Source organism: Lepisosteus platostomus, chromosome 10, assembly GCF_059453375.1.
Source record: "Lepisosteus platostomus isolate fLepPlt1 chromosome 10, fLepPlt1.hap1, whole genome shotgun sequence".
NCBI lineage: Eukaryota > Metazoa > Chordata > Actinopteri > Semionotiformes > Lepisosteidae > Lepisosteus > Lepisosteus platostomus.
Genome location: NC_142620.1, coordinates 19242203 through 19269460, shown reverse-complemented (window position 1 = coordinate 19269460; position 27258 = coordinate 19242203). Strand labels below are relative to the sequence as shown.

Here is a 27258-nt window from a genome sequence, read left to right as displayed (position 1 = left end):
ATCTGACGGCTTTGTATTATTAAGGTAGCATGAATAAGATATATAAATATGACATAGGAGGAGTGGAAGTGCTGCAATTATTTATTTACCATTTTCCATTCAACATTCTTTGTAATGAGACACTCATTGCCTTGAATAAAACATTTTGTTTCACTGGCAATTTTGCGTTAACTAACCCTTTAGAATGTTACACTGTATGTTGCAAGTGAAATTTGTTTTACTATAAGGAAATGTACTTAAGTTTATTGTAGACATAAATGTCTGACTATCATCAGTATTCTATTTTCATCGTTACTCTTCACAAGTTAAAGCCTTAGGTTCACAATAAAACAAGTGGATGCAATCAAAGTGCTTTCTGGAAAGCTTTATTCTGATGATTTTTTTTAAACCCTGCAAGGACCATTTTAAAGCAACATATCTTAACCAAACATTGACAAAAAAACATCTTCATTTTAAATATATTTTTATAAATGTATTTACATTTTTTACATCTTTTTAGAGAGATGTTCATTTGCCTTGCTGAGATTATATAAAGTATATTCTTAAGGCATTTTGGATCAATTTAAAACTACTTTTGCACAGAAATGTACTTGTACTATTCCAGATGTTTGTCATTCATATTTCCAGTATCATCCAAACCAGTATAATTCAATTGTTAAAAAAAACAGCTTTGTGAAACCTATACTTTTGTTAAATTTTCACAAAATTCACATAGTAATTGCAGTACAAAATACAGTATGTTGAAAAGTCCTTAAAACATTTTGTTCCTAATAGAATTTCCATAAAATGATTACTTAAAGGAGGAAATATAGTGCTAGATCTTACCACAATGTCTGAAGGATGTGGGTGAACTGTACAATGATTTCATGTCTTTAAAAAAAGGACAGCAGTTATGTATAAAAGGACCTACTGTACATATTAACACAATGTTAGATTCCCCTTTACAGTGCTTTATACGTTTAACTAAACTCAGCAATGCTTAAAATTTTTTTTTGAATCAAAGTCTTTATGATAACAGCTCAAAAGTTAAAGAATACCAGTAACAAAAATCACCCAAGAAAAAATGAGAACCGTTGTAAACACATCCCTCTAAAATTGCATATTACAAAACAAAATGTCTTAATATTGATTATAGCCTGTATTGACATTCACATATGATTCAAAAATAAACAAAATATTTTAATTACTGACTTTAAAACATGAACAATATTACTACATAAATCAGATGTCAGGTTATTCCTCAAGGAGCAATTCTTTCCATATCAGAAGTTACACAGGAGACATTTCCATTGACTATCAAGCATCCTGCTGAAATTGATACACCAGTAAAAGTTTAAATAGAAAACAAAATTAAAACAACAAGGAAACAGTCTCAAAATCAAAAATAAGAAAACCCAGCTGTGCTTTGTAGTCCCCACATTCTGTCCTGCTGGGGATTGGTCAGATGTCAGGGGTACCAGACAAGGACAGCAGAAGCAGAAGGATCTTGACCTGCACAGTGAATATACCAATTAACCTGCATTTTACTAAAACAAGGAAGCCAACTATCTGTTTTATTGACATCAATATATACAAAGGCTGCAGCACAAGCACCAGAAAGCAAAAACCTGTGAGTGAAAAACTGCAACACTAAAGGATTATTTTGATCTTTTAACCTTTTACTGTGATAAAGCTTGGAGTAGGGCTTAAATCTTAATGCTTGGTACTGTTGTACCAAGACATCTAAATGGATAACAGCATTGCGGGATTCCTGGCAAGTTAACCTGTGAGGGACCTGCTCCCTGTCCATTAGGGACTTTTCAAATCGTTTTAAGGACTTTACTTTTTAAGACTTGGAGAGAAGCATTAAACCACTTAGCTCAGTAAGACAGCAGATAGCTCAAATCAAGAGAAAATCAGATGCCCTCATGTCCCAACAGAACTTGAGCTGCAAAATACCAGTTAAGCCTTTCACATTAATAACATTTCAGCATGTTTCAAAAGTACCGGGGTGTGTCGTGCTGCAAAGCTCAGAGACTGAAGGCAGGATTTGGTCTGATGAGAATGAGAGCTCTGCCTACCCTTGAAGCTGCGTGTTCTGTTTGCTGAAGGGTGTTTAGGCATGTCTTTTCCCAGGCAGAACAGCATCTCTGGCTCCGAGTCCTGCTGAAAACCACACATCACTTCTCTGTTTAAGAGCCAAACTTATTTAGACACTCAAAAGCCAGAACACAAGCAAAAACTATGATCCCAAGAGTAAAACAGCACTAAATACATTGTTAGTTTTGTGGCTGGGGCTTCAGCACCAATTTCTACAGCTGTGGGGATAAAGCACCTTGATCCAGAATACAACAATAACAGTTACTATTAGGATTAGATTACTTAAATGAACTTAAAGTTACTGTGGTAAATCATGTGTTTCTGCTTAATTGAGATAACTGTTTGCTAAATTGAACACATTAGGTGCCCTTTTTAAATTTATAGCAGGAGTGGATGTGAAGATATCTATACTGAGCATCAAAGGAAAATCATCACTTGATTTATATGTGTATTTGTTTTAGAAAAAGAAGGTTCTGTTTTATTTATGATTAATGGATCTTTCATGACTGAACAGGATACACTTAAGGGACTTTAACTGTCATTAGTGAGGTAGGAGAACTGATTGAATACCATTGAAGAGGTGATTTAACCTGTAAAATGGCAAGCTTTGTGAAAATCAAGAAAGAAAAACAAGAATGGTAACAATTTCCCCACACAACGCGAGACCTTTATGCTATCAGTATACTGAAATCTGAACTAAGTCATCTCAGATGGACTCATCAGCACTGAAGCCAAGTACACCCTCTTTCGAGTGACTCAATGTTTTGTTTAGACCACCTTGGTGAACGTCAGTGAGTATGGTGCTGCTGTGTAGAACAAGATGCTAACAGTGTGTTATTAACCAATCGGCAGGGAAGTCCAAGTGTGAGGGTCTGGGCTCTGGGCCAGAGTGTCTGACAGCTACAGAACTCTACTTGTAGTTATTGATGGTATCCAGATAGCATGGATCAATACACTGATCAGTAAGACCTCACTTTGTTGGCCTTCCTGTGGGCTCAGTCAGTTATGACTTCACTCCAACAGGACAATACAAGTGCCCACACTGCCCGTGTAGAAAAGGATTCTTTGCAAGGTGAGAATGCGACGGTTGTGCCATCCTTGCCCTACATGCAAGAATTGAGCCCCTTTGAACATCTGGCAAATATCTAGGGACAACGTGTGGCATCTAGGGCTCAGAAACCAGTGTACAAGCTCATGCATGTCTAGGATCTGGGACAGGAATGAGACAGAACCCCACAAGACAACATTTGCAACCTTGTTAGCTTGTATTGCGTCCAATGGTGGCCACACAACCTAGTGGTCTCCACTTTCCTAGTGGACCCCCTGCTGATGACAAATGTTAAGCAGCATAATGAATTTACCTTTGTCTTAATTGTTTAATAATATATCAGTGCATTGCAAAAAACAAAACTGATGTCGACAGGGATTCTCCAAGCAGTGGCACAAGTTGCCTGAATGCTGCTGTGGTAGGGGTGGAATTTGTCCACACTGCATTTTCTCAGCTTTTGGGCAAAAAGTGACTCTTGTGAATTGCTGAGGCCCCCGAAGGGCTGTTAAAAGGCTGTCTGAAACACATTTATGCAAACTGCACTACCTTCCTGTCAGCTGCTGTGGTGCTTGCACTTTGCCAGATTACACATAGCTCCACAGGTGTGTGTAGTGAAGGAACATACAGTATCAGTACATTCTCCCTTGAGTGTATTTGTGGGGATGGTCATTGCCGAGCCTTAAAACACTTAGCAATTCCAAACTGGATGGGTACATAATGAGATGTAACTCGGGATTCCTTCTTTTAAAGGCTACCTACGTCAGAGTGTGTGATGGAGTCCAGGGAACCTTCATTCTGCCCCCTGGGCTTCTCTGCTGTGCCCCGGTGCTTCACTTTCAGACCAATATCCTGCCACCTTTTCCTGTCCAGGTATGAATGAGATGCATTACTTTGGAGCCCAGAAATATACAATACAATACAGTACCCTGTAAAAAAACCCCCAACTAATTTAACCCTTCCAAAAACCTCACTATGTTTTTTACAATTGAATGGGTTCACCATTCAAAGATAACATTACATGCCCATGAGCCAGAAAAATATTTATTTTTCACTGACAACTAGTACTAGTACTAATCTGAATCATTGAAGACAAAGATTGTCAACATCACACCTCAAAGTCTGTATTGTCTTCAGTTTTCTTTCCCTCAGCTATCTATTTTAACCATGTCTGGTATTGGAGGTGAGTGAAAAAGAAAGCCATCTGGGTTCCCTGACCTCTGTGCAGCTCGCACTCCCTTGGCGCCATTGTCTTCCTGGGGAGATGGGACAGGTGGAGCCCGGCTCATGAGGTCCTTCAGGAACTCAAAGTGCTTCTCTGTTTCGATGCACTGCCTCCTTCAAAAAGAACTCATCACACTTCAAAACACTATTTACTGATTTCATCTGCTGCTTTGAAGACAAATTGATTTTGGACTTATTTGGCTACGTGCTATGTTATAAGCAAATCTGCCATTTGTGGATTTATACAGAAAAGCAATAATCACCATACATTTAGACATACATATATACAGTACATGAATAAGTATAGCATACCTTTCTTCATCATCACTTCTAGATTTACAGCAATGGCTTTAAACATAAGCACAACCTATTCACCTTAAATGCGAGGACAAAATCAAGTTGTTAAGAAATTTTGGACAAAAAGCTATTGATTGCCAATCAGATATCTCTATATGGAACCATTCTTTTACAAGAAAAAAAAAATAGAAGAGTCTCACAGATGTGCTTGGGTCATAGTCCTGCTGTGTTTTGATTGTGTAATCTGACAGCTTTTCGTCAAGAGAGATTTCAGAAACAGCTCTAGGGCTCTTGCTAAATTGCTTTGTTAAGGAGCTGCATTGAAAGGACTATCATCCTGTATAGGACTCTATATATGTTAGATGCAACTAACATCTTTCCAAAACATTGGTTTTGGAAAGGAATACAAGGAAATAAGGGACATATACAACTGCATCTTCATAGAGAATCTAGACAGGCTTCTTTAATTTCTAGGGATTGCTTCCAGTTTCAATTTAACATGCTGATCAGAAGTGAGGTGCTTTTCAATCCCATGTTGTTAGACTAAGGAATTTTTATTATTAGAAATGAGTGAGGAAGACACAATTCTCTAATAGTGCAATGCAGAGAAACGGTAATGTACTAACTAGATACCAAAAAATATCAATAGGACAGTAGTATAAACTATATTAAATTATACATATCTGGACAAAGGATACATATAATAACTGGTACAGCTGCTGCGACCTTCCCCACTTCCTTGTCTGTTTGCATGATTTTCTTGATGCGAGCCTGTTAAAGAAAAAGTACGTTAAACATTTTTAAACTATTTACATTGATACATTTTGAGGATTTTTTTAGTGGTACTATTCTGATTCAGGGCATGCTTTAACCTACCACACTACCACAATTTGCTGTTTTTTTTTCCACAAAGTGCATATTAGGCTCTAAGTAATGAAATGTAAATACTTCTTAAGTTATGCATTTGGAGAATGCAATGAACATTTGGGGGAAAAAAGAGGAGGTTCGCTTTTGGATTAAAACGTTGTTATCAAGCTACATTTTCTTTATTTTAATTATATAGATTAATCTAAATCAGATCGAAACAATTGATGCAACATCAAGAAATACAATAAAAAGACAAATTAAGTTTTTTGGCAGGTCAAAGGTGTCTCGAAGATATTGGGATGTGCTCCAGCTATGGATGCTTGCTCCCCGCCCCTAGGTAATGTCCTAAATACACAACACCTATGGTACCTAGGACGTGTAATGGATGTAGCCCACTTTCAATAAAAAGGAGAATCACCCTGTGTTTTAAACACAAATTAAGCTGGAATTGTAACATCTGTGGACTATTCAATAAGAAACATATGAGATAACATTACCGTTAACTCAGTAAAGCGGCGCTGTCAGCCTCGACTGAAATCTACCCGTTTGTTGTTTTTTTAAGTCTCGTTACCGAAGACGCAGTTCCAAAAATTATATCGGTTCTCTTACCGGAGGAAACCTCGAGTTGTATTTTCTTTTCTTTCCAGGCATTTCGTTTGTTGTAATCCCCATAAAAGGTTACATTTCTGAGTAATTTGTGGGCTCTGTGCGTCCACGGCCATTTGTTTATCTTTCACAGGAAGTAAAGTGGGGTTGAGGGGGCTAAAAATGGACCAAAAAAAGACGTTCAACCAACAGCGTATTGTTTTCTCGAAAAGTATTTTACAAAGGTTTAAATGCTTTACACTGATTATTTATCGTTCACTTACAAAGTATTGCTCTGTGTATCGCTGACATATTTACACAAATGGAAGGTAAATAAGAGCTGTTGACGTTTTGGGGTTTAATAAGCTTAACGCCTTTTGATTGCCTGGCAACCATATCCCAAAACTGTTAATTAACCAATAAAAGTAAAACAAAATGGAAAATGACTTAATTCAAAGGGTACGCATCATCTTATATTAACATATAATCTCCAAATAATATTAAACCGAGGAAATTAATTTAGAAAACAGAGTTCCCCAAGATATTTGAAATAAATCGCATTTTATATTAATATTTTACGTTTTTTAAACAAACTTTTTCTTTGTACTCCATTGTGCTTGAGTTTCCTCCAAATATTGTCATACATTTCAAAATTGCCACGTACATTACGAACTACATTTCATAAATAAATATGTACTGAAGTTTGTACGTACAAAAATGTTTTCAGAGGAAATGTATGTTTTCCAGGTTTTTTCTCTCTGTTTTGTGTGTCGGTTTTTCTCTCCTTTTGAGGTTGTCCTGCCTTGCAGTGCATACAGTACAGTAAGCGACACACTGTTTTCCCAGGCACTCATCAATTACAAGAGGTGACACATTAATTGGGAGCACTGAACTGGCTGGACTGGACCTGGAACAAGCAAAAGAGAAAAAGGGAGAGTGCACCACGACACCTGGCTAACTGCATACACAATTGCATACACAGAGTGAACTGTTTCCCTTCTCCTTATGGAGACTGCTCTGGAGAATCTGTTCCAGCCCCAAGGGGTCAGAGGCTTAAGGTTGAAAACATCTGCTATAAAATAACTGCAAAAATAAAAATCTAACATATGTTATTTCTATGCAATAGTGCCAATAAAATCACATATTTTCGTGTTACATCAGATTTTTGATTACTTGTCAATCACCATTAAGTTCACGTTTAGGTATGAAGTGATGACCAAGGCTTGTTAGATATACTTATACTATACTGTATTTCGCCTTCAGTCAACAAAGGTGACCAGCGATAATCACTTTGAAATCTATTATTTAAAAAATAACTACTGAATTAATAAACTTTACTGCAGCCTGCACCCCTTTGGTTCTCAAAATGTGTCCTAGAACACCTGATTACAAATCTTTGAAGTAGGTCAGTTCTTCAGACTTAAGAAATATCATAACTGTAGAATGAAAGAGACCAAATTATACAGTATATTTTATTTTCGCAGTAAAATTAAGAATGTGTGATAAATTACACCCCTAAATGAATTTACCTTAGATTACATAGAACAGCTCTGCTTAAATATATTTAATTCATTAATAAATAAATGAATAAAGTACGGATCAAAGGCACTTCAGATTCACCTGCCCATCATCATCAAGTCGCCCACTCGTACTCGAGGGTCCAGGAAACCTATTCCAGAAGCAAAAGGTAACGTTAAGAATTTTACACCCTGAATGGGATGCCACTAGTGTCATGTATTGTTAATTGAAACCTCTCAGTATTAATAAATTATAGCGATCCCATAACTGTATCCCAAAAATATTTGAAAAAATATTGTATATGTATATATTTGATAGCTATACACAATATAATTCAACAAATTGGAGTTTTGCAACATAAGGTATCTTTGATTCAACCGGGTAAATAATTCTCGGCAAATAAAAACAAGTTCGCGATACAAAGCATGTGCATGAACGTATAAACGAGTTAGGAGATAATTTTAAAGTACATTTTTGCAGGGTGAACCACCTATTTGTATGGTGTTTAAGGTATACTGTATCTAACAGTTTCATTTAGGAGCTTTTGAGAGTGAAACGCGAAACAGAAGCATCCAGGTCACCAAAAAGAAACTTCTTCGTTCAGTCAGAATAACCAACTGGGGGAGTATCGGTGTAGCGTTTAGTATATTTTATACTGTACTTGTGCTGAAGCCGACTGGCCCGTTTGTCTGCCCTTAACCAATGACAGCGAGCCATGTCGAGCTGTCCTGCGCACAATCGCTTGACAGTGCAGGTAGCGCGACCTCATTGTGTGTGAGCTTTCCATTGGGCCGGCTCAAGCTCTGTGAATAGCCATTGGCTGAAGCCTGTCGAGGCTGGCGGTGATTGGTCAGATAGAAGAGGTCAGGAAGTGCATTGCGAGGGGTAAGGGGGTATATCTGATGAAACGAGTAATGTAAAGCCGATTATTTTTATTGCCTTGACAAAACTACATCGTTTAAGTAACTAGCACGGCATGTTGAAATATTCAAACAGTGCTTCTGATTGACATGCAGCCTGAAGTGGCAAACAGGAGACTGTCTGGGAAAGGCTTGCTTTGATATAGCAAAACTGAGGAACAGTTTTACTGTCGCGTTAGCGTTAGAGAGCTTAAAGATTCTGTTTCATTGTTGCACCGAGTGAAACTTCGTGAAAAGGCAGTATTTTTAATACCTTTGGAAACGGTGTAAATCACACATTTCCTACATTTTTGCGTTTAATATGACTGCAAAGGCATGGCTTCTGTTTACATTGTTGGTGGGACTTCTTTCGCATCTAGTGACAGCTGGTAAGTGTTCAATTACATTATTTACCGCCTGTGAGAGCAATTAGGCTTTTTACATTTAACTAGTTACATTATCATATAAGATGTTACTTCATTACCAGAAGAAGCTAAAGTTGATCTGTGGGTAGCATGTGCGTGGTTTAGTGTGCGGAGAGTCACGATTGTTGTTGCATCTTCAGAAACTTGTCTTAAAAATGACCACACTTGCCTCGAACGCCTGGGCTTTTAGATCAGTTGCACGAACAATAGTTTTCAAGATGTCCTTGATCTGTGTTTGCTTTTCCTTTTGCAGAGGTGGAGCAACTGAATGATTCCCCCGAATCCAAGGTAATTCAGTTCTATATAATCAATTAGTTGTATTTTGTACAGTTTATCTTTTCAAAACCGAAATGGTTATATATCATTTGTTAAAGAAGTTAGAATTGTTTTAAACGTCAACCCAGTCCAGAACACTCTTTATGTGTGTCTGTTCTTATTTTGACAATAATGTCAGGTTCAGAATACACCCTTTGATTTAACAAGAGTTGCTGGATGTCAGAGGTTGGGATTGAGAGAGCACTGTTTTCTCTGTTTAATAACTGTAACTCCTGTGTGTGTAATTGAAAATAAACAGTAGCAGGCAGATTTAACACTTCCCATATTTCCTGCTTAGTGGCTTTAAATTATTATTTTCAATTTCCTGTATAAACATTGAATTCATATTGGCGATTCCCAGTCATTCCATGAGCCAAGCGCAGAAGAGGAGGAGGTGCCCACTAGCAGTCGGATTGTTGCGGGACAGGTGCTGTCCCATAGGGAAGAGACATCAGAGGACATAGAAAGAGGAGAGAGTCAGTCCGATCCAGCCAGGCTGTCAGAGGGAAAAGAGAAAGAAGATCTTCCGTTACAGTCTGAGCCACAAGAAGAGAGGCCAAAAGAAGGTAGAACACACTGGCCCCCTACTTCTGGAAATGTGGCAAAGCGGGCGAGAGTGCTTTTAACTGCTTTTTTTGTATTCATGTGTCTCATTCACGCTACTGAGAATGTTTTTGTTTTCTCAAAGTGCTGGTACATAAGATTTTTTTGTAGAAGATGCCTTCTATCGTTATGTTTGACGTTATCACTGCTGTGATGCTACAGCTGGCGTTTAGATTTATGTGTACAGTTTTAAGTTAACTCTTCCTCTTTTTCAAGTTTGACGCATCTGTTGGTTTCCACTTCCTGTGCATCTGTTGTGTTCCAGGTTTAAAGCAAAACCACTACACCCTCTAGTACAGGTTTAACTGCAACTGTTTGAGATCTTTTTCCCCCCTTTATTTAGCTTAAATTTCAGCCTACCCCAAGAAGTGAAATGCGTCTAGTTTTTAGCATCCTTCATGTAGCAAACACTTGCACAGTTGTTTTTTGATCTTTGGATAAACCCCGGAGAATGTAGTACACTTATCTTTCTCTATTAGGTGCCGGCAGAACTCATTTTCAAAATTGTGGCAAAACGCAGCAAATGCAGTTTTCTGAGACATAGGTTCATTTGTGGGTAGAAAAATTCTCAATTACAGCATTTTAATAGATGGAAAATATCCATCAGTAGTGGGTAAACATGGTCTCATAAGATAAGACCACTTTATTGGCCATATACAATTTTCTTGTATTAGGAATTTGTCTTTTTTCGCACACCCCAGCTTGCTCTCCATGAGACACACAGACAGGGAGAGAAGCTTGGGGTCAGAGCGCAGGGTCAGCCATTTTATACGGCAGTTGGGGTTAAGGGCCTTGCTCAGGGACCCAATGGAGTGAGTAGGATTCCTCTGCTGGCCGCGGGATATGACCCGACAACCTCACAGGCGCAGATCCTTAGCAACAGAGCCACTGCACCGCTCATGAACCGTTGTCCAGGTCATCTCTGTAAGGTCACTTTCAGTAGGTCTGCAGAATGTGAATGTTTCCTTCTTTGCTTTAAAGTTGCCCTGTCTGTGCCCTGTAAACAGGCGAGACCCTGTTGTGTGTTCCTTGTTGTTGCAGTGCAGACTGTGATTGGGGGCACAGCTGATGGGGAGCCCTGCCTGTTCCCATTCCTCTTCCTTGGGAAAGAGTACTCGGAGTGTACTACAGAGGGCCGAGGGGATGGCCGGCTCTGGTGTGCTACCACCTATGACTACGACCGAGATAAGAGATGGGGATTCTGTGAAAGTAAATCTTCAGCTTCTTATTTCTTTGACAGTTCTGGAGAACAGATGCTTCTTGCAGTGCAAAGCAATGGAAATACATTACTTTCAAATAAAATAACACTGGCCATTTTCAGAAACAGGATTACAAACCAGAGTGCATTACAAGACAATATTGGAAGACTTGTAACCTCAAACTCCGATAAACACCTTTGCGTAGCCTTATATAAGGCTCTTGAGCAAGCAATGAAGGCACGGGATGCAACTGCCAAATCCAGTCAGTTAGGCATCTTTTAGACTACGCATTACTCCTGTAGCTAATTAAGATAGGCCAGCTTACCTGTATTTGAATAAAAACGTGACTGTATATAGATCTTCAGTAAAAAAGACAGAACATGTTGCATCTGATTAATCATTACATTGCATTAGATTAAGCTTCTGAGCCATGGGCTATTGTAATAAAGTACTTCTGTTTCTAAAAGTTCTTTTGTGAATGTACATGTTTAATTTGTAACTTTTTTGCTTGATTATAGGTTTCATAATAGGATTTTTTGCAAAGCATATTGACCTTCTGAAGAAAATGTCAAAACATCTTATGCTACTTGATACTAATAAAGACTGAAGTTAAATCGGTGTGAGTAATAAGTGTATGTGTTGGCTGTTTTCTTGTCTCAGCTGAGGAGCAGGCTAGCCAGAGGCAAAAGGCTCAGGAGGCAGAGGATCTGTACCAGAGGGCCATCAAGATCATCAATGGGACCAGTAAGAAGAGCCAAAAGAAAGAGTGAGCAGCATCTCTATGTTTTCAGCCAATACCTAACAGATCTCGTGGCAGCTCATAGCGAGACAGATAGTCCTCTTAGACCTAGTTGGCATGGTGAGGAGTCCTGTAATTTGTACACAAAGGAATAGTTTCAATGATTATCACCTCATCTTTGTTATAACCTCAAAGCACTGAATTGTGTGAAATGACTAGAAAATGGTAAAGCTTCACATTTTACATGGTCAGGGTTTGTGAGTGTACAGCTGTGCTTTTTCTTAGAGGAGGGAGTTTGGCTCTTGAAGGATTTGTCTTTTTTTTAAAAAAACTACCCTTGCGAACAATGTTTGGCAAAGATGCGTCTTTGAACAAGTTCTCTTGTAGACATTCTGATCAGCTTCAGCTTACATCCGAGATCAATGTGTGAACTTTTTAAAATGTATTTTTAACTTTGTGTAATGCATTTGAACTTCCATGTCATTGAAGAACATTACATTACTTTTTACTTTATATTTTAAGAGCTTGTCATAGAATGGAAATCCCCTAGAAATGTAGTTGAGTACCTGATGGCTGGTTTCTCTTTGTCCTTTTTCACAAGGGAGTATGTCAATCTGATGAAAGCCGCTGACATGGGCCACACAAAGGCCATGGAGAAGGTGGCATATGCCATGCTTTTTGGAGACTACATGAAGCAGAACATCCCACAGGCTAAGGAGCTGTTTGAGAAGCTGGAAATCGAGGGATCTCCCAAGGCCCAGACGGTATGTGAGCTCATCAATTCTTTCTGTGGGACTGAAAGCAAAAGCACTGTTTTTAGATGCTCTTGGGAGAGTTCAGTGTATAATTGTCAGCAGCAATGTAAATTGCCTTTTCTGAATAATTAATTTGTTGTTGATATTAGCCACGCCTTGTAGTGTTTTGTGGTAACTGCCTAGTAAATAGTTTATAATCAGACTTTTTTTTATTGCTACAGAAAATATGGCCCTAGTTTTCTGTCTGTTTTTGATGTGTTATTGTTTCCTCTCACATCAGGCTCTTGGTTTTCTTTATGCTGCTGGATTGGGAGTGAACTCAAGTCAAGCAAAGGTATACATATTCAGACATTAAATGTACTAAGTTGTTTCATGAAAGACAGAAGAGCATGTTCTTGAACTTTTTTTTTCCATGTTTGCAGGCACTGGTCTACTACACCTTTGGGGCTCTAGGGGGCAACCTGGTTGCTCACATGATACTGGTGAGGTTATGCACTGGACAACAACTCAAATACTATCAGGCTCTTCCATGATTTACCCATAATGTACATACATGGTGTTGACCCACTTTCAACTGGGTATGCAATTATCCTGCTGTTTTTTGTATTCTAATGAAACGTGTTTTTGCAAAGTGGAAATATGAGTAACATACCTTAAGGAGCTCAATTCCAGTCTTGCAGGGTGTGTGTGTGTCATTTTCTCTCACTGTGTAATTCATCTCATAAGCTGGACGACTTTGCTTTGAGCAATAAGGCAGCATTCATTTTACATACAGTAGAAAAAAACTGCATCATGAAACACGGGCCAAATGCCATTGCAAGGCTTATATATTGAGAATAGAACTATACATTTTTTATTCTTTCTGTGTAAAAAGGCTGAAATAGAAACATTGTACTTGGTTACCTTTTGACTAAATTCTCAATAGTTCTTGCTTTGTTGTTGTAGGGCTACAGGTACTGGGGAGGGATAGGAGTCCCTCAGAGCTGTGAGTCTGCCCTGACCCACTACCGACTGGTGGCCAACCATGGTAAGGTGTTCAGTTTCCCAACATTTTAATGACCTTTCCCATGATTTAAAGGGGTGTTTTCCTGTGCATGCTGGCACTGAAAGCGGGCCTTGGACTTGCAAATGGTGGAATGTGTTGCAGACCCCTTCCTCCCGCACTGACGGGCTGCTTGTCATGTGTGTGCTCCTGCAGTGGCCAGTGACATCTCCCTGACGGGGGGCAGCGTGGTGCAGAGGGTCCGCCTGCTGGACGAGGTGGAGAACCCCGGAGTCGCCAGCGGGATGCTGGAGGAAGATCTCATCCAGTACTACCAGTTCCTGGCTGAGAAGGGGGACGTGCAAGCGCAGGTACACAGCACATGGTAGTTCAGGGAATTCAGTTCCATTGGTAAAGCACGATTCCAGGCAAAAGCAATGGGGAGTTTAATATGACTGTCTTCAACAACAGTAATATAGCTTGAATTCCTGCTTGGAAGAGACTTCACGTTGGCGCAGAGGTTAGCATTTCTGCTGCGCAGCACTGAGGTCCTGGGGTCAAATCTGGACCCGGCAAGGTTAAAACAATGAGCTTGAGTGTTCTCCCTGTGTACATGCAGGTTTCGTTTGGGTGCTCTGGTCTACTCTCATAGTCCAAAATCATACTGGTAGGTTCATTGGCTTCTGGGCAAACCGGCCCTGGCGTGTGAGTCTGTGTTTGTGCGTGCCCTGCAGTGGACTGGTGTCCTGTGCACGGTGTACCCCGATGTGTGCCCCGTGGGTGGATGGAAGAGTCTTCTGTTGAAGGCAGCTAATAATTATTTGGACATCAGTATTCATTTTTTACCTGGTCATGGTTTCTGAAACTATCTGCCCTTTGAAGCTTAAGGTTTTGGTTTTTATTTCCATTCTAGAATTGGAGTTTTCCAGGTTATTTTGCCAGTTTTTTAATTTTCTTGTATTGTTCAAGGGAGCTGGATGTTAATGTTGCAATGGTTGATCTAAAGTGGTTTTGCATCTAAAATTAGGCATTTTGGTATATTGCTGTTACATCATCAATAATATTTTTGCAGTAAGAATAATGCTGTAAAAGAAAACATTTAAAAAAGACATTTTAGAGCTGCTTATAATAGTATTGATGTATGAATGATGTCAAAAATTGTAACAGTCTGTTGAAGATGGTAGTATTACCCACTTTATAGTATCTGCCCATGCAGCATGTTTGGAGAAAAATCTATGGAGTAATATTTATTATTCTTGCTGCTAAATATGAATTTATCGATTTGTTTTTGGAGGTGTACTTGTCCAAGGTATCCTTAATAATCTTAAAAATATAAGTAGTTCAAGTAGGTAGCTGCGTCAGCATGACAAGGCTGCAAAAGAACAAGGAAAAAAAAGTAACGCAACGTTTCGGCCGTGGAGCCTTCTCCGGGTGTCAGGTGCCTTGTGTTTTGCTTTTTGCATACTGCAGGACAAGAAACAAGTGCACATGCATTTAATCTTATTGTCTCTGCATACATCCATGGAGATTTGAGATCAATCACTTGATTAAACAAATACAAATGAATAAAGTGAAATAAGAAAATGAGTCATGTTCAGCTAGGTCAGGAATTCTGTGTCATCTTGGAAATTTTATCTTTTAAAACGAAAATGTTTTCTCTGTTTCTTTATGCAGGTTGGCTTGGGACAGCTACATTTGCATGGGGGCCGTGGAGTTGAGCAGAATCATGAGGTATGAGTATTGTGGTGTTTTCTCCTCAGTATTTCTCCAGTATTGTTCTAAACTAAATTAAAATATAGGTTTGTTTAAAATATGAGTTGTTTCAACTGACTTGCATGTACAGTACATCTCTGACAGCTAATGTGAATGGTATCAGAACAAAGTCCAGTGTCTCCAATGTTTCTGTATCTTCAACATTTGCTGTTGGAATATAAAGCTACTTTTACAATATGACTATTTTCAAGGACAACAATTTGTAACTGTTTTTGACAAGTAAATCAGGCCTTTGCAGGGGTATACAGAGTGATGACTGCAATGTTGTGTGGATGTATCTGTGCGCATTAATGAGGGAGGCTGTTGAAAGACACAGCACAGTGAGCATTGGAATAGAAAATATGGTCTGTCTGCGCATTAGTGAGTGTGAGTGAAAGATTGAAAAAATGGTTTATATTATTGCCACCAGCTATATCACCTTGCAACTCAAAACTGGCAATCCACTGAAGCCCAGCAGGTGTTTTCCTGGTAAATACTAAGGTTGCTGCTGCTGGAAGAGGTGTTAGTGGGGCCAGCAGGGGGTGCTCACCCTGCAGTCCATGTGGGTCCTAATGCCCCAGTATAGTGACGGGGACACTATACTGTAAACAGGCGCCTTCCTTCGGATGAGACGTAAAACCGAGGTCCTGACTCTCTGTGGTCATTAAAAATCCCAGGGCGTTTCTCGAAAAGAGTAGGGGTGTAACCCGGCGTCCTGGCCAAATTTCCCATTGGCCCTTACCAATCTTGGCCTCCTAATAATCCCCATCTATGAATTGGCTTCATCACTCTGTTCTCCTCCCCACTGTTAGCTGATGTGTGGTGAGAGTTCTGGCGCACTATGGCTGCCGTCGCATCATCCAGGTGGATGCTGCACATTGGTGGGTGATGGAGGGGAGTCCCCATTACCTGTAAAGCGCTTTGAGTGGAGCTATTATTATTATTATTATTATTATTTGCTGAACATAGTAGATATGATGTGTATATTTTTTCCTTGTATTTTAATGGGCTGTTTTTTTTTCTAGAGAGCCTTTGACTACTTCAATCAAGCAGCTAATGCAGGAAATACACATGCTATGGCCTTTCTAGGGAAGGTGTGTATTTCTGTACAAAGTGAACTAAAACGTTCTGCTTTTGCAAAAAGTATAACAATGTATTTTCACTGAAAGCCATTACAGGTTATGCTGAACTGAAGAAGCAGCTCTTGCATGTGAGGTTTAGAACAATTTGTTCTGGCTCTGAGTGGGTGTCCGTGTGCAGATTTACTGACTGTTGGGGATTGTGGGAAAATTTTAAATGCTGCTTATTTTTCTTAGATGTACTCGGAGGGTAGCGATGCTGTTCCCCAGAACAATGAAACAGCACTGCAGTATTTTAAAAAAGCTGCTGAGTTGGTGAGTGGTGTTTAAAAGTATATACTGTATATATACGGTATAATACAGAGGCTTTCAGAAGTATTCATACCCTTGTTTTCACATTTTGTTACTTTTAAAGATTGCTGTCATGGCACTTTGAAATAGCAACAGATATGTATTATGTGCACTGTGCACAACCTATTCCTAAATAAAAGAAGTAAATAGATAATTAATATGCAATTCTGACTTCTCATTTTTCTTTCAAAAGTATTGAAACCCTTTGCTTGCACAAACCTAAATTTAGGTGGACAAGATCATCTTAACGAGGCACACAGTTAGTTGAGTGGTCGCTCTCTGTGTGCAGTAGTGTGATTCACGTGGTTCCAGAACAAATACACCTGAATCTGTAAGGTCCCCTCAGTCCAGAGCTGTCAACAAATGTTGAGTTTATGGGTTTGAATACTTATGCAATCAACACTGAAGTTTTCTCTTTAGTTTTTGCTGACATTTACTGTAACTGACCCTTAGTCTTCCATTTGAGCATTTGGGTTTTAAATACAGTAATATGAAAATATTGATCTTAACATCATGAGTTTATAAATTATAGTTATGCATGTATGGGAGATTCCCAGATTTCTACCAGATGTACTTTCTGCTGTTTCTTTTGTAACATTTATTTTTAACAAAACAATTTTTAACTGGCCGGAGTAGTATTGATTTTTGTTCATTTCTGTGTTCTCACAGGGTAATCCAGTTGGGCAAAGTGGCCTGGGAATGGCCTACTTGTATGGAAGAGGAGTTCCTGTGGTATGTTGCCGTCCATAATGATGATAATGGAATTCTACCGTGAGCGTTATTACGAGCTAGAGGAAGTTTTTTCTTATTGTTGGCGAGGTTTTGTCAATTGATGCAATTTCATATATTCCTCATAAGAATGATTTAACCTTTTTTTTTTTACCCAGAACTATGACCTAGCATTGAAGTATTTTCAGAAGGCTGCTGAACAAGGCTGGGTGGATGGACAGCTTCAGTTAGGGACCATGTACTACAGTAAGTAATAGGTGGTCTGGCCTTATGTTTATTGTTTTTTCTTTCAGTAATTGTGTAGCTTTTAGTGTGAATCAAAATTGCTTTAATTAAATGTTGCTTGACCAGGATGTTCACAATGTTCCTGGCATGTTCTGAACACCCACACACACTCTGCTACTTTTCTTTCTGAAAGCAAGCAAGCGCTGGGGTTGTTCAGAGATTTCGAAGCCCGCATGTGTCAAACATGTTTTATTATCTACGGCCTCTTCATCTTGTGATTATTGAATTTGAACTAAAGTGGAGGATTTTTCTTTTCTTAGATGGCATTGGTGTAAAGAGAGACTACAAACAGGCTCTGAAGTATTTTAACCTGGCGTCACAGGCTGGGCATATCCTGGCATTCTACAACCTGGCACAGATGCATGCCACTGGCACAGGAGTGATGAGGTCCTGTCACACAGCAGTGGAGGTGAGAGACCATGTACTGTCTTTCCTCTGCAGCAAGAGTCGCCGTGGTGCAATTGTGTGAAGATCTAAAAGCAATGGACATTATGGTGGATAGACGATTTTAGATTGTGTTAAAGGGGATCTGCGGTGCCAATTTCTCGGAACGGCTATTACATCTTGGTAACAAATTAATTGACATTATTGCAAAATTTTACTAATTCCAATTTAAGCACAAAATCATTAACTCTATGAAAGTACTGGACAGTTGCCATATTTTTGAAAATCCCTGGTCTTGCCATGAACAAGAGCAAAAGTTCGAATGAATTGCGATGTGAAGCAGCCCTTCCTGCTCACTAGTCACTAATGACCAATGTAAGACGATGTACGTGCAAATAAGTACAGGTTGTGCAGCAGACGTTTTTATTGCAGCAATGTTCCATCGTGATCTGCGTGCCGTTTTAACAATAAAGAAGTATTTGTCTGCTTAACTGTCTGAAAGTTGAGAGCAATATTTCTGTTGGATCGCAGAATCACATAATTTTGCGCTGTACTGTACATACCTGGAAATGTCATCTATTTTGTGATGTGTTAAACCTTCAATTTACATTTCTGTGTATATTTTTCTTTCATTGTGGTTTGAAATCCAAGCATCAGTGCTAGTTCTTTTTAACCCTTAAATACAAAAGTAGTTGCAGATACCCTTTAACTTCAGTCTCAGTCCAAAGATGATGGATTCATATTTTCATTCATTCATTCATATATTCCTGGCCTTAAATTAATGTCCTACAGAGAAGCACTAAAAAAAGTTTCTTGTTTAGTTTTGGGTAGAGAATGACTGAACCTTACTCAAATATAGAAATTCCTCGACGGCCAATATTAGCAACTCCTAAATCGTTTTTTGTTAAAGATGTAAAGGGCATATGATCTTTTTGGCATTTGAATGTGATCACTTTGGCATTTGAAATAATGTTTAATTGCTTTGTAACAAACTATTGTGATTGCTCTTTCTACGAAACAGCTTTTTAAGAATGTGTGCGAGCGAGGCCGTTGGTCAGAGAGGCTGATGAACGCCTACAGCAGCTTTAAGGAAGGAGACTCTGACTCGGCTGTGGTGCAGTATCTTATGCTGGCAGAGCAGGGCTATGAAGTGGCACAGAGCAACGTGGCCTTCATCCTGGATCAGAGTAAGCCCTTACAACAATCTGCAGTTAGCAGCAAGATCTGAGTGGAATAGACACATTCTATTATTCTGGTCTTATTTTTTTGTATTTGTTTAGTCATTTATAAGATAATGGTTTCATTTGCTCAAACTGCGAGATTCATTTGAATAGCAATAAAGCAGAAGCTAACATAGGGTCTTAAGTCTGGTTCTTATGTTAGAATTTTAGCTTATTGAAGTGCAGAATCAGTAAAATGGTAATATTTGTAGCAAATCATAATCTAATACCTGCACTCAAATGCACTGTTGTATATTTATACAAAGCTTTCAGAAGGTATTCATCCTCCCTGAACAATTACAAATGTTCTTAAGTCCTGAATATTTAGTGCATTTTCCCCTTGATTCCACTAACATACATACCAATTTAAAGGAGGAAAGATATATTTTTTTAAAACACAAAATTTGACTAATGGAAATATCTAAATTACTTAAGTATTCACCCCTCTAAGTCAATATTCTGTGGAAGCATTTTTGTAGCAGATACAGCTTTGTATCTTCTTGGGTATGGTTTTTATCAGTTGTCAAGTCAGGCCTGCCTGTATTTTAGCTTTATTTATGGTTCCCCTATCCTGAAATGTTCCCCAGTCACTGCTGGTAAAAAACATATCCATTACAATGATGTTACCAACACCATGCTTCATGTTAGAGATGGGGCTACATGGGTGATGTACTGTGTTCAGTTTATGCCAGACAGTGCTTTGTATTCAAGCCAAAGAATTTTGTTTAATCGGACCGGAGAATCTTTTGCCAGATGCTATTGTGTAATTGTGTGGCCCTTTCTTAGGAGTGGCTTCCATCTAGCAACTCTTCCCTATAGAGGTTAAATCTGTGTAACGCTACAGAGATTGTGCTCTCGACAGGTTGTCCTCAGTCAGGGAACTCTGTAGTTCTGTCAGGGAGGTCATGGGGTTCTTGATAACTTTTCTGAATGAGGTCCTTCTTGCATGGTTCCTCAGTTTGGGAGAAGGGCCTGCTCAAGAAAGAGTCTGGTTGGGTCTGTATTCTTTCTAGTTTCTAAAAATGAACTTAACTGTGCTCCTGGAAATATTCAATTTAATACAAATATTTTTATACTCCTTCCCACATTTATGCCTCATCACAATTCTATAATGGAGCTGTGTGGACATGGAAGGGTTTCTGTTCTAACGTGCACTGTCAACTGAGAACTTTAGACCTTGTAGAGACAGGTGTATTTCTTCTGAAACTGTAAACATTGGCAACCTGTTGAACTGACCACAGGTGGTCAGTTCTGTTCAGGTTTCATAGCAAAGAGGGTGAATGCATGTCAAATCAATCCTTTCCAGTATTTTCTTTTAAACAGCTTGTAAAAAGTTGACGGAACTTTTGTTCCACTTTGATCTATACAAATTACTCTATAACAATATCAATGACAACAAATACCATGCAATACTTTCTGAAGGCACTGAATATTTTTGTAGAGTTGTAGTACATATAGTACAATTAACTGGCATTTCAGCAAGAATTGCCTCTCATTAATTTTTTGTGGCAGTTGTAGTTCATTTTATCCATACATCACTTTCTCTATACAGCCTGTAAAATGTGTTACACTACTGAATTGGAGAACTTCGCTATTGCTTAATTTTTGTGTTCATGTGTGAGGTTTAAGTTGTAGGTCCAAGACCTTTTAGGTATTAACTACTTCTAGCACTCCAACAGCAAGGACGTCTATATTCTGCACTGAATATACTGTACTATAAAATAATGTACATGTAATTATTCTGTATGTCGAAAGTTCAAGAAACATCTAGAGTTTCATTGCCTTATCTAATTTGCATTGTCTGTTTTCTCTTTGTTGTGCGCTTTAAGCAGAAGAAGCAAAGATCTTCAGTGAAAACGAGACGTATCCTCGAGCTCTGCTACACTGGAACCGTGCTGCTGCTCAGGGTAAGATCTCATTTGACCTCCCTTATTCATAGCTGGTGCTGCTTTTTAGTTCAGGGAAGCTAGTTCACAGTGCTTACAGATTGAGTAAGGGGCGTTTCCTCTTCTAACTGTTTCATGCAATTCAGAGTCGCGGGGGAGTCGGAGCCTTTGCCAGCAAGTTATGGGTTCAGGGCAAAATACATCCTGGACACCAGTCCATTACAGGGGATACACAGACACGCACACACTCACTCCAGGTCCATTTTTCCCAGAAACCATCCAGTTGCTCACGAAATTTCACCTAGGGAATCCCAGTCACAGTCGGCTAGTGACATCGCCAGGCTCAAACCTGTGGTTGTGGAGCTCAGCCAGTGCTTGAGTGCCCACCTTTAACGGTTCAGTTAAAGCCCTGTAGTTTATAGGAGTCCCCTATAGTTTATTTTTTAATAATAAGCAACGATGGCTAGAATTGATTAATTTGACTTTAGCTTTGACAAAGAAATGGAATAAAAAGTTTTATTTTGCCTTATCATCCCGCAGTATAATGAGCTGTACTCAACTAATGTTCTGTTTATTATAAACACATCTGCAGGAAACTATTTTCTGCTGTCAAGTATATTGGAGATAGCCACCCTGGATGTCGTGATTATCTCGCCACAATTTTTTGTAGTCTACAGACATGTATCTGAGGAGATGTCAGGAGAAAGTGGACTCCGTGTGCTCAGTATAATATTGAGTTTTAGTCATCTTAAAGCAAACATAAAGAGTTATTATAGCGTAAGAAAGTGTTCAAAGAAGAGCAACAACAATGATTCCTGCTTATGAAATTGCCATATACAGACAGGTTAATGTAACTAAATCTCTTCATTCTAGAGCAAAGGTGGTGGAGCCAATATTTGATTCAAGTATTTCAAATCCTTTCAGTTTTAGAGAGGGTTAACCTAGAGAATTTACAATACTCAGCAGTGAAAGATAGCTTAAGATGGTGAATTGGAAATGCTTTCCGGAAGTCCGGAACAAGCTGAGGCAAACTTTTAGTTTCACATGGCTATTAAATCAACAGGCTTTTTGCTTTCTAACTTTCCTTAGGATTGTAGAAATTTAAAATGAATTGAATTTGTGTTAAATGGTTTTAGTGTAGTGCCATAATTTGAAATAATTAATGGTACACAGTAGATGACGAACTCTCTGGGCATGTTTACAGTCCTGAGAGTGTGTGCACTACACCGCAAACACTTCACACTTTATACCACTTCCGACATCATCTTGTGAGATGCAGTCACACTGCATTTCTTTTCAATCACCTTTAAACCTGGTAGAAAATTTTAATTTCACCATGTATAATCATCATTAGTTTAGGTCTCCCTGTTGAATTACTGAGTATTTAGCTTGGATGTAGACAGAATTCTTACCTATACAGACAGTTTACCATTTTATATTTCAATATTTAATAGAAAGTGTCTGCTGGTTTTTAAGTACATTTTAATACAAATTATTTTAATTTTCAAAGATTTAGAAAACTGAGCTGAACTTTCTGTTCCTGCCATATTGTACCAGGATACACAGTGGCAAGAATCAAGCTGGGTGATTACCACTTCTACGGCTATGGCACAGATGTGGACTATGAGACAGCAGTGATCCATTACAGACTGGCCTCAGAGCAACAGCACAGTGCACAGGCCATGTTCAACCTGGGCTACATGCATGAGAAAGGGCTGGGGATCAAGCAGGTGAGCCGGACATGTACGCCCGTAAATCTTTTCCTTGCGTTTATCCTGTAGATCACCACTACTAGTATGTGACTTTGAAATGCATGGGAATTGTCCAGATTGTAATCCAGGAATGAGATTGATGTTACTTTCTCACTTTCCTCCTTGTTTGTAGGATATCCATCTGGCAAAGCGGTTCTATGACATGGCTGCTGAGGCCAGCCCCGATGCTCAGGTGCCAGTGTTCCTGGCACTCTGTAAGCTAGGACTGATCTACTCTCTACAGTACCTACAAGAACTGAATGTAAGCACACTTACCTATAAATCTCAGAAATGCCCATACTATAGGGCCCTGCAGTTTTGTTGCACTCATTCAGCCCTATAAATCTTAGGAAAGGCTAAGTGCAATTCTACATTACCCCCTCTCGTCATTTGAAAGAGCATGCCTGTGAGATGAGAGGAGAAATGTTCTTACAAAGGTGACACCAGGTGGCACTGTTGTTCAAAAAAAAAAGTTATTTGTGAATGAAGAGGCATTTCATGTGGTTGAAAACCAAAGGAAGGGTAACTTCATAGAGGTGTTTCTGTTACAGCATCTATTTCTTGGTTTCCCTAAGCAATTTTGTTTTGTGTATGAAAATTATTTTTTTCCGGATTAGAAAGGAACACCTCCACAATCCTTAAGAGCTCCCAGAATTAAAAGTAGACTTTGTTAAATGACAATATTTAAATGTCTCTGCTTGATTTACCTTATTTTTAGTATTATGAATTCACTTGTTCTCATTTTTCTTTCCGAGGTGAAGGAATTGCTGACCCAGATTGACTTGGACCAGTTGTTGGGTCCGGAGTGGGACCTGTACCTCATGACCATCATTGCCTTGCTCCTTGGCACGGTCATTGCGTACAGGCAGAGACAGCACCAGGCTGTGCCCAGGCCTCTGGCTGCCCAGAGGCCCCCAGCTGATCAGGCAGAGCAGCAGTGAGGGCCTGGCCTCTTTCTTCCTTCTCCTTCTGTTCCGCTGGGACTGATGGGGAAACTGTTTCTCGCCTTGGAGAGCTCCTGTCAAGACGCTGTGAAAGACTGGCTATGATTGCAGAGACTGGAATAGACTGTTGTAGCTGGCTGGGTTGCAACAAGACTTTGAACAATGACGTGTTCAGGGTTTTTGACTTGCCTGTAAACTTTTCTCCTCTTATGACGATTGATGATGACATCAGTTGATATCAATTCATTATTAGTATTATTTTTGGGTTTTTTCATCCTGCTGCAGATGTGCTTCCCAAGTGGGGGTCTGATGTATTTTCCAGAAAGACCCCTTGAGGCTGTTGCATTTGGTTTAACAGCTATAGTTGAAAGGTTACATTTTTTTAAATTAATTTTGCAGTCTATGGGGACTGGTTATAGTTTGGTTCACATCAGTGGGTCCCCGATTTTATTTTTTCCTTTCTAAAAATATTTAGCAATGCATCTCCACATGTGTTCTACTGAAATCTCTTTATCAGAGACATTGATAATCAAAAGTTCAAGTCCATATTTTCTTAGTTAAGACATTATTTGTAACAAGAGTGCTGCAGGAAAAATAATTGTCATCTGTCATTAAAGTAACCTTGTTCTACATTTTATGAGCTTCAGTATAGGATTCCATTAACCCATTATTGGACTTAAGCTCCATTAAATTTCATTCATTTATCCTGAAAAGTTTTTAAAAGATTCGGCTAGGTGTACTGTAGATTTTCAGAATGTAAATTGTCAGATTATTTAATTTTGTAGCCTTAAGCGGGGCTTTATTACCACTCTTGAAAGGGGATTATAGACTTGATTATTCATTGGTCAGCTTGCACATTGTCCCTTTATTGGAGACTAGGCACTGGATTCCAAGTGGAAGTTACTTTTAATTCTAGTAAGGCAATTCTTAAGATTGGACTGAAATCACACTTCTTTGCCTTATGATAAAATACCCTCAAATACCACAGTTTCTTTCCTATTTGTGTCTTTTCTTTGTGGCAAACCTTTCAGGAAAATTCTAGTGGAAGATTTGATTTTGGAAACTTTGTAAGGCAGACTTCATTTAATGGCACATAGCAGTGTACAAGACAAGTTTGGTGGCCTCCTGATTTTAATGTACTGATATGTTAATAGAAGGCAGGAATGGTAGACATTGTAATAATACTTACAAGGCAGTATAGTTTCAGGTGGAACACTGAGAGTGTTGGTATAATTCATTTCTAATAGGGAAGATGAAGGCAGGTAAGTAATTAAAGGTTTACATTTCGAACTTCTCAGAACACACTTTTAATATGCTGACTGATGGTGTGTTCCTTTGACTATTTTGGGATTGCTGTTCTTGGAGCAATTTGATTTTAATGATCAATAATGTTGGAATACACAAGGACAAGGAGTTCACAAGTCCTGAGCTGTGCCATGTATTGTTAAGGTGAAGGCAACATTGGAAAATTTTTCATGGTTTTAGTTTTGAAGGTCTCTGCTTAGAATAGGATTCCTTAGTTTAAAAGTGATATCTTTTACTAAGAAATGAACAATTAATACTTGGGCTATTCTTCTACAGTACTTTAGCTGTGTCTGAGGTTTGAAGTGGTACTTTAGAGGTTCCACAGTGCTTCAGTCTTTCTGGTAAAAATACACAGTCCTAGCATAGGAATGAGTTACATTGCTGAACAGCGAATTTTCTGTTAATGCTGATAAGAGCTTTTGCAGTACAAGTGCAGTTGTAGACAAAGGAGAGCAGTGTTTAATGTTTTTTGCATTTTGTGCAGCACCTTTTAACCAGCATTACAGGTTCAAATGATGTACAACTAATTGCAAAGGCTATTATGCTAAAAAAGTGTGACCTTTCCTTACCTTTTGTGAAAAAAAATTTACTCTTTGGGCAACACTATATAGAACACAATGAAATGGCAGGGAATTAGAGATCTCTAGTTTAAAAGTGAGGTAATCTGAGGACTCTGTTACTCCTTAATAAATGTGTTAAAGTGGAATTTGGTGCCAGGTTCTGTCATGAATTGTTGTTTTTTTTTTGCTTCTTTCTACCACTCCAGCTACAAATGGAGCCAAGTTACATTCTGCTCTTGGAGTTATACAAAAAGAAGCAGCAAACGGTGAAGTTCTGAACTGCAATTAAGTAGTCTTGCGTTTTTTCCAAAGTATGTTGCTTCTTTACATGTTAAGTGAAAGTTAATATTCCTTTTTGGGAGATGAAAAGGTTTGCCACAGATATATCTGCATGCATCCTATTTTTCAGAATCTGCAAAATGTACTGTCTTTGAATATGGGGGTGGAGTTGGGGTGTTATACCTTTTGATTACTTAGATATTACCAGATCTTTTCAATCGACTTTTAATTTATTTTGTAACTAGAGAACTTTAGCATTTCTGTAGTCTCCAGAAGAAAATGAAGGGCCTTTTCAAAAACTTCCAGGCAAAATCATGAATGACAGCAGTTAATGGGATTGTCTATATATGAATCTGTTTTTATAAATTAAATGTCATTAAAACCAACACGCATCTCAAGCTTCATCAATTATAAAATGTAATTGGTAACCTCCATGGATTAAAACATTGGTTTACCTGGTTGTTAAAAGATTTGGTCTTGAAGACAAGTCTTAGTATATCACTACATAGTGTAAATAGCATTCAGGTGTGCCATGTTTGTTTTTGAAAGGCTAATCAAAGGAGTGGGAGCAGAAGTTTATTTTATAGTGTTGCTTAAAATGCGGAGGAAGGAAAATTGAGTGGTGACCTGTATTTTTATCTGTACATAAGAGCAATATAAGAAGGTACAATATAAAAGTTCTGTTAATACTTCAGAAGGATGTAAGAATTCCAGTGATTTATTAAGCTATACTGTTAGAAATGCATAATTATCAATTAAATGCCCTAAATCTGTTGCCTTCTTTTTGGGGATTAAAATGATCATTATAGAGCAATTTAGTGCTCTTTTTCATTTAAACACTGGGATGTTATTCTCCTCCGTTTTGCTCTGAATAGCTGTACATTTGTATATTTATATCTTGTTTTCTTTATCAGAACAAAAATAATAAAGGTGAACAATCAAAGAAAACCATTGCATTTATAACCCTTGAGTCTTAATTGAAAATGTTTGGCCTTTGATTCAGTTTTTTTTTTTATTGGTTTTGAACACGGTCAGATTTTGTATCGAGAGAGCTTGGCTAATAATGCCATCACACACTCTTGCTACTTATAGAACCAATAAATATTAAAAATGTAAACATTTACATCTAGTGCAAACGTTCATTAAAAGAAATGGCAGGAGTTGTCATCTGTGTATTGCAATGCCTGACTGCATCTGTGTT

The 27258-nt window shown here is 38.6% G+C and overlaps 2 protein-coding genes across 5 annotated transcripts; one reads left to right on the top strand and one right to left on the bottom strand.

Moving 5' to 3' along the window:
• Positions 1-349: 349 nt before the first annotated feature.
• Positions 350-6515, bottom strand: LOC148653512 (dr1-associated corepressor). Of its 2 annotated transcripts, none has more exons than XM_088648614.1 (8): positions 6382-6515; positions 6122-6274; positions 5344-5416; positions 4846-4939; positions 4343-4462; positions 3887-3989; positions 2061-2145; positions 350-1491 (listed from the first exon to the last, which is right to left on the bottom strand). In XM_088648614.1, the coding sequence occupies exons 2-8, from the start codon at positions 6182-6184 to the stop codon at positions 1448-1450; spliced, it is 582 nt and encodes a 193-aa protein (XP_088504740.1). In that variant the 5' UTR covers positions 6185-6274; positions 6382-6515; the 3' UTR covers positions 350-1447. The 2 variants fall into 2 exon arrangements, with proteins under 2 accessions (XP_088504740.1, XP_088504741.1); XM_088648615.1 differs by having other exon boundaries at positions 2061-2142.
• Positions 6516-8468: 1953 nt separating this feature from the next.
• Positions 8469-27005, top strand: sel1l (SEL1L adaptor subunit of SYVN1 ubiquitin ligase). 3 transcript variants are annotated; one of them, XM_088648608.1, is made up of 21 exons: positions 8469-8903; positions 9193-9227; positions 9616-9820; positions 10899-11066; positions 11717-11822; positions 12397-12559; positions 12831-12884; positions 12973-13032; positions 13496-13577; positions 13749-13903; positions 15207-15263; positions 16310-16378; positions 16601-16678; positions 17384-17446; positions 17602-17689; positions 17989-18137; positions 19134-19299; positions 21165-21239; positions 22776-22948; positions 23103-23231; positions 23725-27005. In XM_088648608.1, the coding sequence occupies exons 1-21, from the start codon at positions 8837-8839 to the stop codon at positions 23908-23910; spliced, it is 2328 nt and encodes a 775-aa protein (XP_088504734.1). In that variant the 5' UTR covers positions 8469-8836; the 3' UTR covers positions 23911-27005. The 3 variants fall into 3 exon arrangements, with proteins under 3 accessions (XP_088504734.1, XP_088504735.1, XP_088504733.1); XM_088648609.1 differs by having other exon boundaries at positions 21162-21239; positions 23731-27005; XM_088648607.1 differs by having other exon boundaries at positions 21162-21239.
• Positions 27006-27258: the final 253 nt, after the last annotated feature.

Coding starts and splice junctions, on each gene's coding strand:
- sel1l (XM_088648607.1), top strand. CDS start 8,837: ATGACTGCAAAGGCATGGCTTCTGTTTACATTGTTGGTGGGACTTCTT. Junction 11,067..11,716: donor GAGATGGGGATTCTGTGAAA/GTAAATCTTCAG, acceptor TTCTTGTCTCAG/CTGAGGAGCAGGCTAGCCAG. Junction 16,379..16,600: donor CTATGGCCTTTCTAGGGAAG/GTGTGTATTTCT, acceptor TATTTTTCTTAG/ATGTACTCGGAGGGTAGCGA.
- LOC148653512 (XM_088648614.1), bottom strand. CDS start 6,184: ATGGGGATTACAACAAACGAAATGCCTGGAAAGAAAAGAAAATACAAC. Junction 5,417..6,121: donor ACAACTCGAGGTTTCCTCCG/GTAAGAGAACCG, acceptor TTTCTTTAACAG/GCTCGCATCAAGAAAATCAT. Junction 2,146..3,886: donor ACTCCATCACACACTCTGAC/GTAGGTAGCCTT, acceptor TGTGGTTTTCAG/CAGGACTCGGAGCCAGAGAT.